The sequence below is a fragment of the Salmo trutta genome, chromosome 18 (genome assembly GCF_901001165.1).
Source record: "Salmo trutta chromosome 18, fSalTru1.1, whole genome shotgun sequence".
NCBI classification, from domain to species: Eukaryota; Metazoa; Chordata; class Actinopteri; order Salmoniformes; family Salmonidae; genus Salmo; species Salmo trutta.
In genome coordinates, this window is record NC_042974.1 from 21930022 (window position 1) to 21944694 (window position 14673).

General features: G+C 42.1%; 1 protein-coding gene across 4 annotated transcripts; it reads left to right on the forward strand.

The window, feature by feature from the left end:
* The first annotated feature begins 482 nt into the window (after positions 1-482).
* Positions 483-13879, forward strand: LOC115153005 (SEC23-interacting protein). Of its 4 annotated transcripts, none has more exons than XM_029697993.1 (17): positions 483-831; positions 5065-5588; positions 5694-5904; positions 6283-6476; positions 6785-6874; positions 7160-7370; positions 7607-7748; positions 8108-8316; positions 8807-8907; positions 9014-9175; positions 9646-9741; positions 9975-10142; positions 12097-12252; positions 12553-12655; positions 12796-12984; positions 13087-13255; positions 13645-13879. In XM_029697993.1, exons 1-17 carry the CDS (start codon positions 699-701, stop codon positions 13724-13726), a joined length of 2940 nt encoding a protein of 979 aa, XP_029553853.1. In that variant the 5' UTR covers positions 483-698; the 3' UTR covers positions 13727-13879. The 4 variants fall into 4 exon arrangements, with proteins under 4 accessions (XP_029553853.1, XP_029553856.1, XP_029553854.1 ...); XM_029697996.1 differs by having other exon boundaries at positions 699-831; positions 13093-13255; XM_029697994.1 differs by having other exon boundaries at positions 699-831; positions 9017-9175.
* The last annotated feature ends 794 nt before the right edge of the window (positions 13880-14673 follow it).

Here is a 14673-nt window from a genome sequence, read left to right on the forward strand (position 1 = left end):
TAAATTCCCGAACCAACATATTCTTGTTAGCACCACCTCCACAGCATTTGTTTGCTTACCAAACATCCCTTTGACAACGCTCAAGGGGTTGTTTATACAATCATGGGATGAAGGCATTGTTCACCAGTAAATCCTTTAGAGGGCTAATGAAACAAAGTACAGAAAATAGAAATAATTATTCCTCAATAACTGTATCACTCGACTCGCTCTCTCCTGGCCCGGGTTATACCTCACTGGTTCACAGTGGCGGGAAAACTGCGTCACGAGATATTAGACAATTTTTGGGATATTTTCGAGAATATATTTAATATTATTGCATTTTAAATAAGTATTCTGTTAATAATGTTGACTGTCGACTAGAGAGTAAAGTCAATCAGAAACATTGTGTTAACCTTTTTTAAAATAAATTACAGTACCTCAGCCACAGCAGTAGATGGCAGCACTGAATCTTACTCATATATTTATTCCCGTACCCGGTCCATCAAGACCGCAAAGAACTTGCGGAGATTCTGCACCTACTCAACGAGGAACGCTTGACCACGTAGTTGTACTGTTTTTGGCTTGAGTTTATGACTTGTATAACAGATCAGTGAATTTGTGCAAACGCCAGCACTGAGAACTACGTCTGACTTCCGGGTTGTGAAATGATGCTGCTCCGGCAGTAAAATAAGCTTTGCTACGTGTAATTTGGGGTGAAAATGGCTGATAGGAAAACCAATAATGTGCCGAATTCCAGCGCAAATTTACTGTTTTCTGCGGCACCGGAGTTCAACTTCAATTTACCTGTCATACCTGTCAGCCAGGCCAGTGGTCCAGCGGTGTTATCAGGAGGTAAGATAACGCTAAGCCAGGCACAGCAGGGCACCTAGGAATTCAATGACTAACATGACAGCTAGCTAGCCAACTAACTACTAGTTAGTTAGTTGACAACTAGCCCTTGAACATGTGTGACTCTCAGTTACATTGCACGTAAGAGTCATTGGACAAAGGCGTCTTTTGCAGGAATGGTTTAAGGTCCCCGACGCTCGGTCTGAACATGCATCGCTGGTGGTACAGTTTTGGAACCTTATCTTTCAAATAAGCGCTAAAAAATTTTTTTTAAATAAGGGTAAGTTGATACACACCTTGATAGGGTTAGTGTTCCCACACGGCCATATCTCCATGTTACAAAGCTTGTTTACGGAAAAAGAGGAGACCACCTGTGCTAATTAGCTATCTAGCATGTTCTGAACACCTGTGTGTAACCTTAACCCTGGTGAAGCGTACGTTTCGTTGTATTGATCTGTGCAAAACTGGTACAGTAAGTGTGTATTTATTATTTTAAGGAGTATTTCCTGCTGATTATTGAGAGGAGTGGTGTGAGTAGTAGATATGTACCACTACAGAGGGATAGGCCAACAAGTGATATGTTTCAGTAAGATTGGATTTTTTTGGCATTTACAGCAATGGTTATCAACTGTACTGCAGAGACCTAAGTTGTCGAAAATTGAGGTTGTGGTGGCAGCTGCAGAGAGGTATTTGGATGTGTGAGACATCAGAAGACTTACAGGGTGTGTTAAGTGGTGTTCCAACCTTTCAGGTTGTTGACCTGAGGTAGGACTAAATAGATGTTATAGTGGTTATTTTGTATTATTATAAAAATAAGTGAGTGTAGTAGAAGGTAGGGTATTTGCTTGAAAAAATAAAAAACAAAGTATAAGGGAGTTGTACTCCAGTCTAGTAGGTGGCGGTAATGCAATATTTATTGGATGCCAACTGCCGTTAAACCTCATCAAAGAAGTAGTAGTTCACATGAGGCAGTAGTCGGCTGAGAACTGTTGGTAGAATACAGAATGCTGCCTAGAGTTTGAGATCTAGCTGTCCACAAGCCCATTACACATTTTAAACTTGTGGATAAATTCTCTGCAATGTATTAGATATCAGGACATTTCTTTGGGAATTGTTTTAATAGCTTGGTAAATAAGTAGAATAACAGTTGCTACAGCATAGCTGAGGAACGCTTGGCTCTCAAAGGAGAGATTGTTTTCATCTCTACATGTATTTGTGAAACGTATTGACATGTTGAATAATAATAATTTATTACATTTCTATAGCATTTTTTTGTAGAATCTCAAAGCGCTTCAAGAGCAAAAAAAACAAACAAGCAATATATCATGACGGGTCAACCAGTAGTGGCCAAATCTTTGAAAGCTGCATCCTCCGAAGATGGAGAGGGTCTGTTCATGGCTTGAACTGAGGGATAGAGAGGCAGCCTTTAGGTACTATGCCCCCAGCATCTGGAATAGCCTACCAGGAGAACCTGAGGGGAGCTGAAACTGTGGACTTATTTAAGAGATCTTAAAACACACATTTTTAGCTTTCTTTCCTTAGGGTGCTTTTTAGTCATTTCAGTTTTAATTGTTATTCTTTAGTTTTGTATCCTCTGTTTGTTGTGTAGTAAATGTTCATTGTTTTTTCTTTTCCTGTGAAGCACATTGCATTGCATTCCATGTCTGAAATGTGCTGTAGAAATAAAGCTTGATTTGATTTGAGCGGAGAGAGCTGGACAGAGGATGGTTGATGATGATGATGATGATGATGATGGAGTCTGCTGATGATCTTGTAGAGAGCAAGTCTGGGAACCAGCCTACGTCTTATAGTCACTGAACTTCTCTTCTACTCTGTGTAGCACCACTTGGGTGACGCCTCAGCAGCTCTAGGTGCCAGAAAGGTCACCACACAAAGTTCAGAATAGTAGTCAGTCGTCCTCTCTACAAGTCCTCTCACTCAGCAACGCTGTATTCCTCTATCTCCCATTCATCTCACGCTTTATGCCACTACTCAAATTATGTTCTCAAAAGATCAGGTGAAACAAAAAAAGATGGTACTGTGTCCAGATGCATTTTTCAAACAAAAGCTGGCTAGCCAAGCCAAAAGGATTAACCTGTCAGTCAATCTGCAGAGCCGTGGCTCAAAAACAGCAGATATATGCAATAAAAACGAAACGTTATCAAAAACAAAAGAGCGCATGAAAAAACAACAAATAATATACAAATTTACAGGAGCTCTGAGCACCGAGCTGTTTGTTTAAACTACTAGCACGCAGCTCAGACACTCATGCATACCCCACAAGACATGCAACCAGTGGTCTCTTCACACTTCCCAAGTCCAGAAAAGACAATGGGAGGCGCACAGTACAACATGAAACTCTATTCCACATCAAGTAACTCATGCAAGTCGCAAAATCAGATTTAAAAAACATATAAAGATACACCTTATGGAACAGTGGTGACTGTGAAGACCCTTTACAAAAATGTACCATGGTAGTACAAAGACTATTTTTTGGGGGGGTCACTACCATGGCAGGAAAATACCATGGTATTTACCTGCTAAAAAATCATACCATTTTTGTTTTGTTTTTTGTACTAGCTACCATGGTACACAAATTAACCATGGTAGTACAAAAAAAAATACCATGGTTTTGTATTAGCAGCATGTAGTAAAACATGTAAGCATGGTAGTTGTTTACAATGTATGATGAGGGCCTGTGTCCCACCGGTTTTCAGGTGAAGTGACCAAAAGCATAGTAATTTATGGTACTCACATAATGCAATGTTGACTACTTGCTCTGCAATGGCAAAGCATAGACCTAGTACCCTCTTAAACCCCTTTAGTTCAAAGTGAAAAACCACAACACACATGGTGTAGTGAACCCTCTTAAACCTTGGGACCTGTATATAGGTAGGGTGAGAAGAATGGAGTCTGAAACCTTGAAGATTTAAAATGAGTTAGTAGTTTATCTGGTGCGTCTTTCTTCAGTACAGTTTTCAGTTGTCTCTCTCCCTCATTCAACTGACTTGGCTAATCTTATACAATTCTAAATAGCCAACATACAACAACAAAAAAATAAACATTTGTAAACGATCACCCACCAAATTTCACAGTGGGTGCGAGACACTGTGGCTTGTAGGCCTCTCCAGGTAGAGGATCGGTGATGATGTGGGGGTGCTTCAGCAAGGCTGGAAACGGGCAGATTTGTCTTTGTGAAGGACGCATGAATCAAGCCACGTACAAGGTTGTCCTGGAAGAAATCTTGCTTCCTTCTGCTCTGACAATGTTCCCAACTCTGAGGATTGGTTTTTCCAGCAGGACAATGCTCCATGCCACACAGCCAGGTCAATCAAAGTGTGGATGGAGGACCACCAGATCAAGACCCTGTCATGTCCAGCCCAATCTCCAGACCTGAACACCATTGAAAACCTCTGGAATGTGATCAAGAGGAAGATGGATGGTCACAACCATCAAACAAAGCCGAGCTGCTTGAATTTTTGCGCCAGGAGTGGCATAAAGTCACCCAACATCAATGTGAAAGACTGGTGGAGAGCATGCCATGACGCATGAAAGCTGTGATTGAAAATCAGGGTTATTCCACCAAATATTGATTTCTGAACTCTTCCTAAGTTAAAACATCAGTATTGTGTTGTTTAAAAATGAATATGAACTTATTATTTTATTAACTTTTGCATTTTTCGAGGTCTGACAACACTATCTTTTTTGTTATTTTGACCAGTTGTCATTTTCTGCAAATAAATGCTCTAAATGACAATATTTTTATTTGGAATTTGGGAGAAATGTTGTCAGTAGTTTATAGAATAAAACAAAAATGTAAATTTTCCCCAAACACATACCTATAAATAGTAAAACCAGAGAAACTGATAGTTTTGCAGTGTTCTCTTAATTTTTTCCAGAGCTGTGTGTGTGTGTGTGTGTGTGTGTGTGTATATATATATATTAGTATTGAGTTATGGTGACTCAATGTTGGTGCTAGCAAATTGTGAGGCCAGTTATCAAAACGCCTCGATGTAAGAATTTAGTTCAGCGTTCCTCAGCTAGCTACAGCAGTGTCAGGTCAACAGAACTGTCGTATCAACAGAACCCTTGTTTGTCTGTAGTTAGTTAGTCAGTTGAGTTTCTCAAAGGGTGGTTTCACATTGGATTGTTGACATTGCACACATTTAGAATGAATGTACTGTCCAAATCTACTGCAGTAACTCAGTTGCTAAAATGTTCTGTTGTTTTTCCAAGATGATACTGCAGATGTCGGAGAAGAAGACAGCTTTCTTGGCCAGGCCTTTGGAAATGCCCCAGCAGCACCATCCACGTTTAGCTACTTCTCCAGTTCCGTGAACAGTAGTGACCCATTTGCCTCCATCGGTCATCAGCCAGCATGTCCACCACCAGCGTCACTCTCAGTATCCTCCGCGACATCGGGACCAACCTCTGTTCCCAGTGTTGCCAGCATGGCCCCAACACCCCCTGTCCCACTAATCAACTCCAACCCTGCTGTGCCACAGCCATTTGTCACTGGTGTTCATCAGAACCCCATGGGAAGCTACACTCCTCCCCCTAGCACAGTGACCCCACCCCCTCTACAAGCCCCTGATCAGAGTTATAATCCGTACCGTCACACACCCCTCAGCAGCAGAGCCAAACCCTATATGCCAGCTTCAGAGGTCCAGTCGCTATTCCATCCACCGCCGCAGCAAAATCCCTACACTGTGGGCTCTCCAGCTCCAACATTCCAATCGGCACCCTCCACATTCACAAAGGTAAACAACAACTCCACTCTGATTGGGTATTAGGATTCGCTGGTTTCTCTTGCTATTTATTGCCTGACAATCAGGCTAATATATATGTCTTTACTCTCCCTTCAGCCCTTCCCCACACAGATTCAGGGGCCTCCCCCTATGGCCCAACACTCCGCCACGGCTGGAGCACTGGTCCCAGCCAATCAAATGATGCAATACAACGTGTACGAGGCTGTTCAGCCTCACTGGTTCTTCTGCAAACAAGTGGAGTCCAAGAGCGCCTGGCTTCCCTTCAGTATCCTGGACTCCATTCAGCTGGAGGAGATCTATAATTCAGGTGAGATGAAGGATGTGATTTCTACTACATTAGAGCCATTCATATTATAGTTATCCAAGTTGACTTTGCATTGCTGTCTTGTTTATTTAGGCCTAGCAATTAGTTAAAGCTGTCTGGTTAAACAGTGCAGCGAACATTTCAAAATGTTTTGAAACATTATCCATTACAGGCCCTAATAAACATGACCCTAATTTATGCACACTTACCTGTTGTAATTTTGTTTTGTTTTTCATAAAATTGTATGTTGTCAAGCATATGCCATGTCTCTCTTTTTGTCGTGAATCTTTTTCTGTCGCACTGCATTTTCTGGTACGTAAAGCAAATATCTGTGAGAAACAGACAAAGAATAAAGTCTACATTTTTTTCATTCTCCTCTAGTGCAACCGGACCCTGAGAACGTGATTGTGTGCACAGACGGAGGGCGCTACGACGTGCAGCTCTATGACCGCATACGAACAGCTGTATTCTGGGAGGAGGAACCTACAGAGGTGCGGCGCTGCACCTGGTTCTACAAGGGAGACACAGACAGCCGCTTCATCCCCTACTCAGAGGAGTTCAGCGAGAAGCTAGAGGTTTGTCGCATCGTAAAAAAAACCAGAACCTTGTATTGACCAGGGTCATGTTCATTAGGCCACGCAATGAAGGAAAATTGTCATAAAAGGGGATGTACTTCTGAAAACGCCTGTTTGTTTTCCATTGCAAAACTTTTGCTATGTTTTGCTACAGTGTGCCCTAATGAACAATACCCAGGTTTTGTCACACTGTTACCCACATTATAATACAGCTGACCATGTGGTGTGTTGTGTTTTAGCCCTGAGAATGGACTGATAGGTGAATGTTATGTCTGAGCTTTGTTTGATTGGCTGTCTTCTCTACGTAGGGAGAATATAAGAAAGCTGTGTCAACCAATCAATGGCACCGTCGGCTGGAGTTCTCATCAGGGGAAACCATTGTCATGCACAATCCAAAGGTATGTTGGTAGGCCTTCACGGTGTAGAATTACGGTGTAGAATTACCAAGTGTTTTTACTAAAACATTACATGGTAATCACAAAGTAATAACTTATTCATAACTTGTTTTGTTCTTTGGAATTCATTAAAACAAGCACCATTAGGTATCAGTTAGTTACCAATTGTGAACACTGATCAAGACCGTAAGGAAAACTAACATCATGGTTTTGAGTGGACTTTGATTGCAGACCCAGTCATGACTGTATTTGTAGTTTGTGAAAATGACTTTTTATGTCTTTCAACAGGTGATAGTACAATTTCAGCCCTCCGACATGCCAGATGAGTGGGGTACGACACAGGATGGACAGACCAGACCCAGGGTGGTCAAGAGGGGCATCGATGATGACCATGACGAAGTTCCCGATGGGGAGCTCCCTCAGGTGGATCACTTGGTGTTCATGGTGCATGGCATCGGTCCGGTCTGTGACCTGAGGTTCAGGAGCATGGTGGAGTGTGGTATGTGTGATTTCTCCATATAGCTCAAGAAGCCTCTATATTTCCCAGATCTATAATAATATCGTATTATGGATGTGCTTGTTTATGTCCTGAATGGTATATGTCATGGTATGTTCTTCCTGTTATGTTGTTGTTTGCTATGCCCGTTTATTGAATGTCATTGTGTTGAATATCTATTCAGTACGCCATACTACCCCAGATAGAGTATTACAAACGTGTGTTCCTTGTGTTCACAGTGGATGACTTCCGGAGTGTGTCGCTGAAGCTGCTGCAGAGTCACTTTAAGAAGGCGCAGGAGGAGCGTGTCATCAGCCGAGTGGAGTTCCTTCCTGTTCAGTGGCACACGGCCCTGCACGGGGATGCCACAGGGGTGGACAAGTGAGGAGACACTAATGGAATTTGAGGACGTTCATACACTTGGGATTAGGGCCTGTTCTTTGTGGGATAGGGAAATGATATTGTAACACAAAACATCTGTGCTGACCTGAGTGGCAAGCTTGTACAAATGGCTGTGTCACTGAATGTTACTAGCTGTCAAAACCTTGCTAATGCTTCCTCTGTCCTCATTTCCTCAATTTCTCTGAAAGTTCATTGGAGGAAGAGGTCCAAGGGTGGACCTTAGATCCTCTCCTCCAATGTGCCTTGAGAGGAATTGAGGAAGCATGGATTTGATGTCTAGTAAAGTTTTCAGACGCAGCTAATCTCTGACTCAATCAATTTCCTACTGTTGTTTTTAGGAGGATAAAGAAGATCACCCTGCCCAGCACAGGTCGTCTGCGTCACTTCACTAACGAGACCCTCCTAGATGTGCTGTTCTACAACAGCCCCACCTACTGCCAGACCATCATGGACACAGTCGCCCTGGAGATTAACAGGATCTATGCCCTGTTCTTGCAGCGGAACCCAGACTTCACAGGAGGCATTTCAGTATCCGGACATAGTTTAGGTACAAACACCAAGGGCCACTTTTCCAGACCCAGATAAAGCTTAGTCCTGGATTGAAAACCTTTGTGCTTTTTAGGCCAGGACTAGGCTTATGTTGTGTTTAGGGGGACGCAAAAACCGTCATACCGGTCGACATAGTGGGACAAGAAAGAGGGTGACGGCAAAAGCAAGCTAGCACAATGGTATGCATTGCTATGGGGATTTCAGTAAGCAATCAGTGCAAATCAACATCCGGTAGAAAACAACACTACGGCAGACGACAAAAGTTGAAAGATTTGAACTCTAGCGTCAAGTCCTATCTACCGTGGCGGCTGACGGCATTTACCATTGTGCTCTCATTGAAAACAATGACATCCGGTTTGCCGTCTGCCTCGTACCATCTAAACGCAGCATTAATTTGGGTCCGGGAAAGCATCCCCAAGTGTTCATACTTTTAGCTTAGTCATGTGAGAAAGATTTGGACAAACCTGTCTCTGCGTGTTTGTTTGCAGGTTCTCTCATACTTTTCGACTTGCTGTCAAACCAGAAGAATGGCTCACCTTTGCAAACCATGCCAACTGCTAATAGGGCCCACCCTGCAGACATCAAACAGGTAGTGGGTCCATAACTATCCAAACATCGTTTATTTAATTATTTAGGTGACACCAGAGAGTGTAACAATAGAAGTATAACCTGGAGTTTCCCACTTCTCCTTAAAGCAGGTGGCTTCCCCCGCTGTTGCTACTCCACCAGCTGCTGTAGAGGAGGAGCCTAAAGAGGAAGGGAAGGAGTTTGTCAATCTTTCTTCTGCGTTGGAACATCTGGGCCTGTCTGAGTACCAGAGCACTTTAGAACAGGAGAAGATTGACCTTGAATCTTTCGTAAGAACCCTCCTTGCTTGCTTGTCATGAACCCATACAGCTGTTGATGTTTACTTTAAATACTTATCACACTATTAAAGAGACATTACACTCCAAAATAAAACATTTGACAGATGTTTTCAGATCTCAAAAGTCTAGGTGAGTCACGCCATTGGTTGTGTAGATCCAGCTTTATGCCTAAATCATGATTCCTACCTCAAATGAATGGAAAATATAATTTACTATGCTTATCTTTTCATTTTTTATTGTGGCTATAAGGATATAGCTATATGGATATAGCTGGATCTACAAAACAAATGGGTATGGGCTTATATGAACAGAACCACATTTGAGGTCTGAAAATAACTGACTTTTGAGTGAATGTCCCAGGAACCGAAATTAAATGATTCAATTATATTGCAATGACTCCCTAGACCATATCATAGAGTCAGTGGTTGCAATCTAATTTCCTCTCTCCTATATTCTGTTAGCTTATGTGCACAGTTGAGGACCTGAAAGAGATGAGCATTCCATTGGGGCCGAGGAAGAAAATAGCCAAGTTTGTCAAAGAAAGAGCAATTAAGCAGGTGATCATTTAATCGTCTTTTTCGCTCAGACACCAGTGTTGTGTTCAATAGGAAGAAAATGTTTTGAAATGGGGAGATGCTACCTGAACTTAGAATACAAAGTTCTGTTTACTATTGCTAAACGTTTCGCTACAGTGTGCCCTACTGAACACGATCCAGTGATGGTTAAAACAGTGACAACTAAACATAATCGTGTGTTTATGTGCCTGCAATGTTCGGACTCATTTTGTCAGGCAGCACAAGAGAAGAAGGCAGCAGAAGTGAAAGTGGCCAGTCAAGATGTTGTCTCTGCCCAATCAACCGAGCCCCTCCCAGGGCCAGGCACCACGAAGCTTCCTGTTGGCGGGACTTACTCGTCTGTCCATGTGGATTACAACTACTTTGATGTTGGCACTGGACAGGTAAACCTAAACCTCTGTCTGGATTCAATCAGATCAGCGGTGTCGAAGGTGTAACTGCGTTAGAGCTGTCAAATCCTCAAGTGGCTCCTGGTGTTACGTATTGCCATTGGATGCACCAAGACGCATTAGTAGAAATCCCATGCAGCCGCGTTACACGTTCGAACACTGGAATGTGTAATGTTATCTACACCTCGATTAGGCTCATATAAATCGCTTTCATTTCATTTTAATGGTCAGTGTTATTATTTCTATATAGCCTACACCTTCTCGTTCTGAACTTCTAACGCGGGTGGGATATAAGGACCGGTGTGGTTTCGTAACAGTGACCACAAGAGAAGCTGCTCACCGATTTGACAGCTCTAACGCAGTTACACCGCCTAAACAAAAGCTAATGCAGGTTACCGTTGATCAGAATCCTGACCTAATGTTCATCTACAGCCTTTCTGTAATGTCATGCATAAGCATACATTTTCATTAGAACACATCTTTTTCCCTCAAAGCGTTCCATTTTTTATTTAACCCTTATTTATCCAGCAAGTCCCATTGAGGTCAGAAGACCTCTTTCCCAAGGGATACCTGGCCATGAAAAAATGACGTGGTGTGTGTGGATCTAAAGTACACTGAACAAAAATATGAACGCAACATGATAAGTGTTTCATGAGCTAAAATAAAAGATCCCAGAAATGTTCCATACCCACAAAAATAGAACTTTCTAAAATTTTGTGCATACATTTGTTTTACATCCCTGTTAGTGAGTGTTTTTCCTTTGACAAGATAATCCATCCACCTGACACATGTGTCATATCAATAAGCTGATTAAACAGCATGATAATTACATTGAGGGAGCGTGCAATTGGCATACTAACTGCAGGAATGTCCACCAGAGCTGTTGCCAGATAATTGAATGTTCATTTCTCTACCATAAGCTGCCTCCAACGTTGTTTTAGAGAATTTGGCAGTACGGCCAATCGGCCTCACAACCGCAGACCACGTGTAACCACAACAGCCCAGGACCTCCGCATCCGGCTTCTTCACCGGCAGGATTGTCTGAGACCAGCCACCCGGACAGCTGATGAAACTGAGGACGTCATGTGGGCGAGCGGTTTGCTGATGTCAACATTGTGGCGGTGGGGTTATGATATGGGCAGGCGTAAGCTACGAACACAATTGCATTTTATCGATGGCAATTTGAATGCACAGCGATACCATGACGAGATCCTAAGTCCATTGTTGTGCCACTTCATGTTTCAGCATGATAATGGAAGGGGGGGTACCTAGTCAGTTGTACAACTGAATGCCTTCAACTGAAATGTCTTCCGCATTTAACTCTGAATCAGAGAGGTGCAGGGGGCTGCCTTAATCGACATCCACGTCTTCGGCACCCAGGGAACAGTAGGTTAACTGCCTTGATCAGGGGCAGAACGACAGATTTTTACCTTGTCAGCTCGGGGATTCGATCCAGCAACCTGGAAGCTGAAAATGTCCCAGTTCTTCCATGGTCTGCATACTCACCGGATATGTCAACCATTGAGCATGTTTGGGATACTCTTGATCAACATGTACGACGGCGTGTTCCAGTTCCCGCCAATATCCTGCAACTTCGCACAGCCATTGAAGAGGAATGGGACAGCATTGCACAGGACACAATCAACTCTATGCGAAGGAGATGTTGCGCTGCATGAGGCAAATGGTGGTCACACCAGATACTGACTGGTGTTCTGATCCACGCCCTACGTATTTTTAAGGTATCTGTGACCAGGAAATGCATATCTGTGTTCCTAGTCATGTAAAATCCATAGATTAGGGCCTAACTCATTTATTTACATTTATTGATTTCCTTATATGAACTTACTCAGTAGAATCTTTGAAATTGTTGGATGTCCGTTTTATATTTTTGTTCAGTGTAGTTATCTAAAAGCACTGTCTTGTCTGGTGTTGGTGTTCTGCTCCATAGGTGTCTGTTGTGTACCACACTCTGGACTTTGAACCGGTGAATTTCTTTGCCCTGGGATCTCCCATAGGGATGTTCCTCACAGTGCGAGGGCTGAAGAAGATCGAGGAAAACTACCAGCTACCCACCTGCAAGGGATTCTTCAACATTTACCATCCGGTTAGCCAATCTTTCTCAGACATATCTTTCCTGGATAATGGGTGTGTATGCAGATGACATACTGTATGTGATAGGATTGTCACTGTCAGCTATAAAGCACTTTGTGACAACTGTTTACATAAAAATGACTTCATAAATACATTTGATTGAGCTGTGACATGGTTAATGCTAATGTGTTTCATTAAAGTAGATCAGGGTAGCAAATACTGTACATTCATTCAAATGCAAGGGTGTAATCAAATAGTTTTTTATTTTTTTCTAAGTGTTAAAATATCTGATTGCTCTTTCTGTTTGTTTTAGCTGGACCCAGTTGCTTACAGGATAGAGCCCATGATCTTGCCAGACTTGGACTTGAAACCTGTTCTGATTCCACATCACAAAGGGAGGAAGAGGCTGCATCTTGGTATGGCATTAGGCTATTTTATCCTCAGATTTTTTTTCTATTTCTTACCCTACCATTGTCAACCATTGGTTCCCAAGTGTAATTTGTTTTAGGATAATGACTGTGAGGGGTTTACATGATGGATTGTTTGTGTATGGCAGAGCTGAAGGAGAGTCTGTCACGCATGGGTTCGGACCTCAAGCACGGCTTCATCAGCTCCCTGAGGAGTGCCTGGCAGACCCTCAACGACTTTGCCCGAGCTCACACCTCCAACGCCCAGCTGGCGGCCGAGCTCGCCATGGTGGCCAATCAGATCGAGGAGGAGGAGGAGAAGCATGCACACAGCGATGGTGAGCATAAGGGCACAGTGATTTAAATAAGTAACGGAATATTGGTATTTTGGTTTATTTGTATGGGGGGGGGAAAAGTTAACTTGTAAAAACTTTGGTTAGTCGCAGAACACAGGATAGTGGAGAGTCCTGAGCTGCTGAGAGAAGAGGAGACCCAGATGAAAATAGGAATGCTGAACGGGGGGAACCGCATCGACTATGTCCTACAGGAGAAGCCCATCGAGAGCTTCAACGAGTACCTTTTCGCCCTGCAGAGTCACCTGTGCTACTGGTATGAAAATCGGTTCTGGCACTTTTACATTAAGGTGGAAATGGTGAATAATGTGCACTGTTGAGTACTTTTAATACGGGTCTTGGTTGGATCAGCTACTCATATCATTCTGCCTCTTGGGCAATCCACACGAGGTTATACTTGTATGTGGTTGTTTGTAGCTTCAGTTTGATTAAAATTTAGCCATATAATGTTTTATTCTCAATAGCCACTAATGCCGATTTTTAAGTCTACTGCTTAAGAGTTTTGAATCTGAGGCTGAAACCCACTCCATGGCTTGGATTGTTTGTCTTCTCTACATAGCTGATCTATTTTAAGTTGATGTATTCTGTTTGACAAATAATTCAGTCTGTAGTCATTCATATTTATTTGTGCCTTTCTTTTTGCAGGGAGTCTGAAGACACAGCCCTACTACTCCTAAAAGAGATTTACATGACCATGGAGATATACCCAGAACAGATTCTACACTGATGAAATAGATTGGTAGCCTGGTGGAACAAGCCTGGTTGCTACGTTTACCATTCTCTTTCGCTGCACGTAAGTTAAATGGAATGGTGAACGCAGCTATCAGGCTGGTTCCACCAGGATGATTAGAGTGGATAATAAACCTTTCTAAAACCCTCATACTGTTTATCTCCCCATCAGGTTTGTCCATATAAATGCTTTTTAATTGTATATGCTTCTTTGTTAATATTCATTTTCCTTTATTTTATATTCTCATAGTCTATTGTATGAAGATGAATACACTTGTAATAAACCACTTGTCTTAAATTAACTGGATCAAATTAGTGGATTCCAAAACCACTTGTTTGAAATTACATTTTTATAGCCTAAATTCTAGAACTGGTGAGGTTTGCTTGCTGAACAATATGGAATCACCAAATGGAACATTTACAAGAGAAATCACATAAAAACGGCAAATTAAATATTTACCTCAGTTTTATTTTGTTTTAAAAATAGTTGTAAAATAAACCATTTTACATTCACATTACTTCACTTATTTTCAGTCTTCAGTGCTTTTTATGTTGGTTTTTTATTGCTGATTGTTGTAAATTGCACAAGTAGACTTCCACATATCCTCCTTAAATCTGGGTAGAAATAGAAAGACAGCTTTTACGTTCTGCTGCAAAAACCAGGGTTCCTCCATTACCTTAGTGTGCTTAAATATAAAGGTTGGTGTAACTACTTTGGTGATGAGCGATTTAACCGGTTATTAAACGACAGACGTCATTTCAATTACTTGAGTCTATATTTATTTATTTTTGGGGTGAGCCCAACTCGCTGTTTCTCTAGAGAAATAAAATCATTCACGAGAGAAGTTAAGTGGAGAACTATATGGGACACTGGGCTGAAGGGAGTTGTAGCTTTCATTAAGCAAATATTCAACATTAGTTCAGCGCACAAACGTGATAATTAAC

Coding starts and splice junctions, on each gene's coding strand:
- LOC115153005 (XM_029697993.1), top strand. CDS start 699: ATGGCTGATAGGAAAACCAATAATGTGCCGAATTCCAGCGCAAATTTA. Junction 6,477..6,784: donor AGTTCAGCGAGAAGCTAGAG/GTTTGTCGCATC, acceptor TTCTCTACGTAG/GGAGAATATAAGAAAGCTGT. Junction 7,371..7,606: donor CAGGAGCATGGTGGAGTGTG/GTATGTGTGATT, acceptor TTGTGTTCACAG/TGGATGACTTCCGGAGTGTG.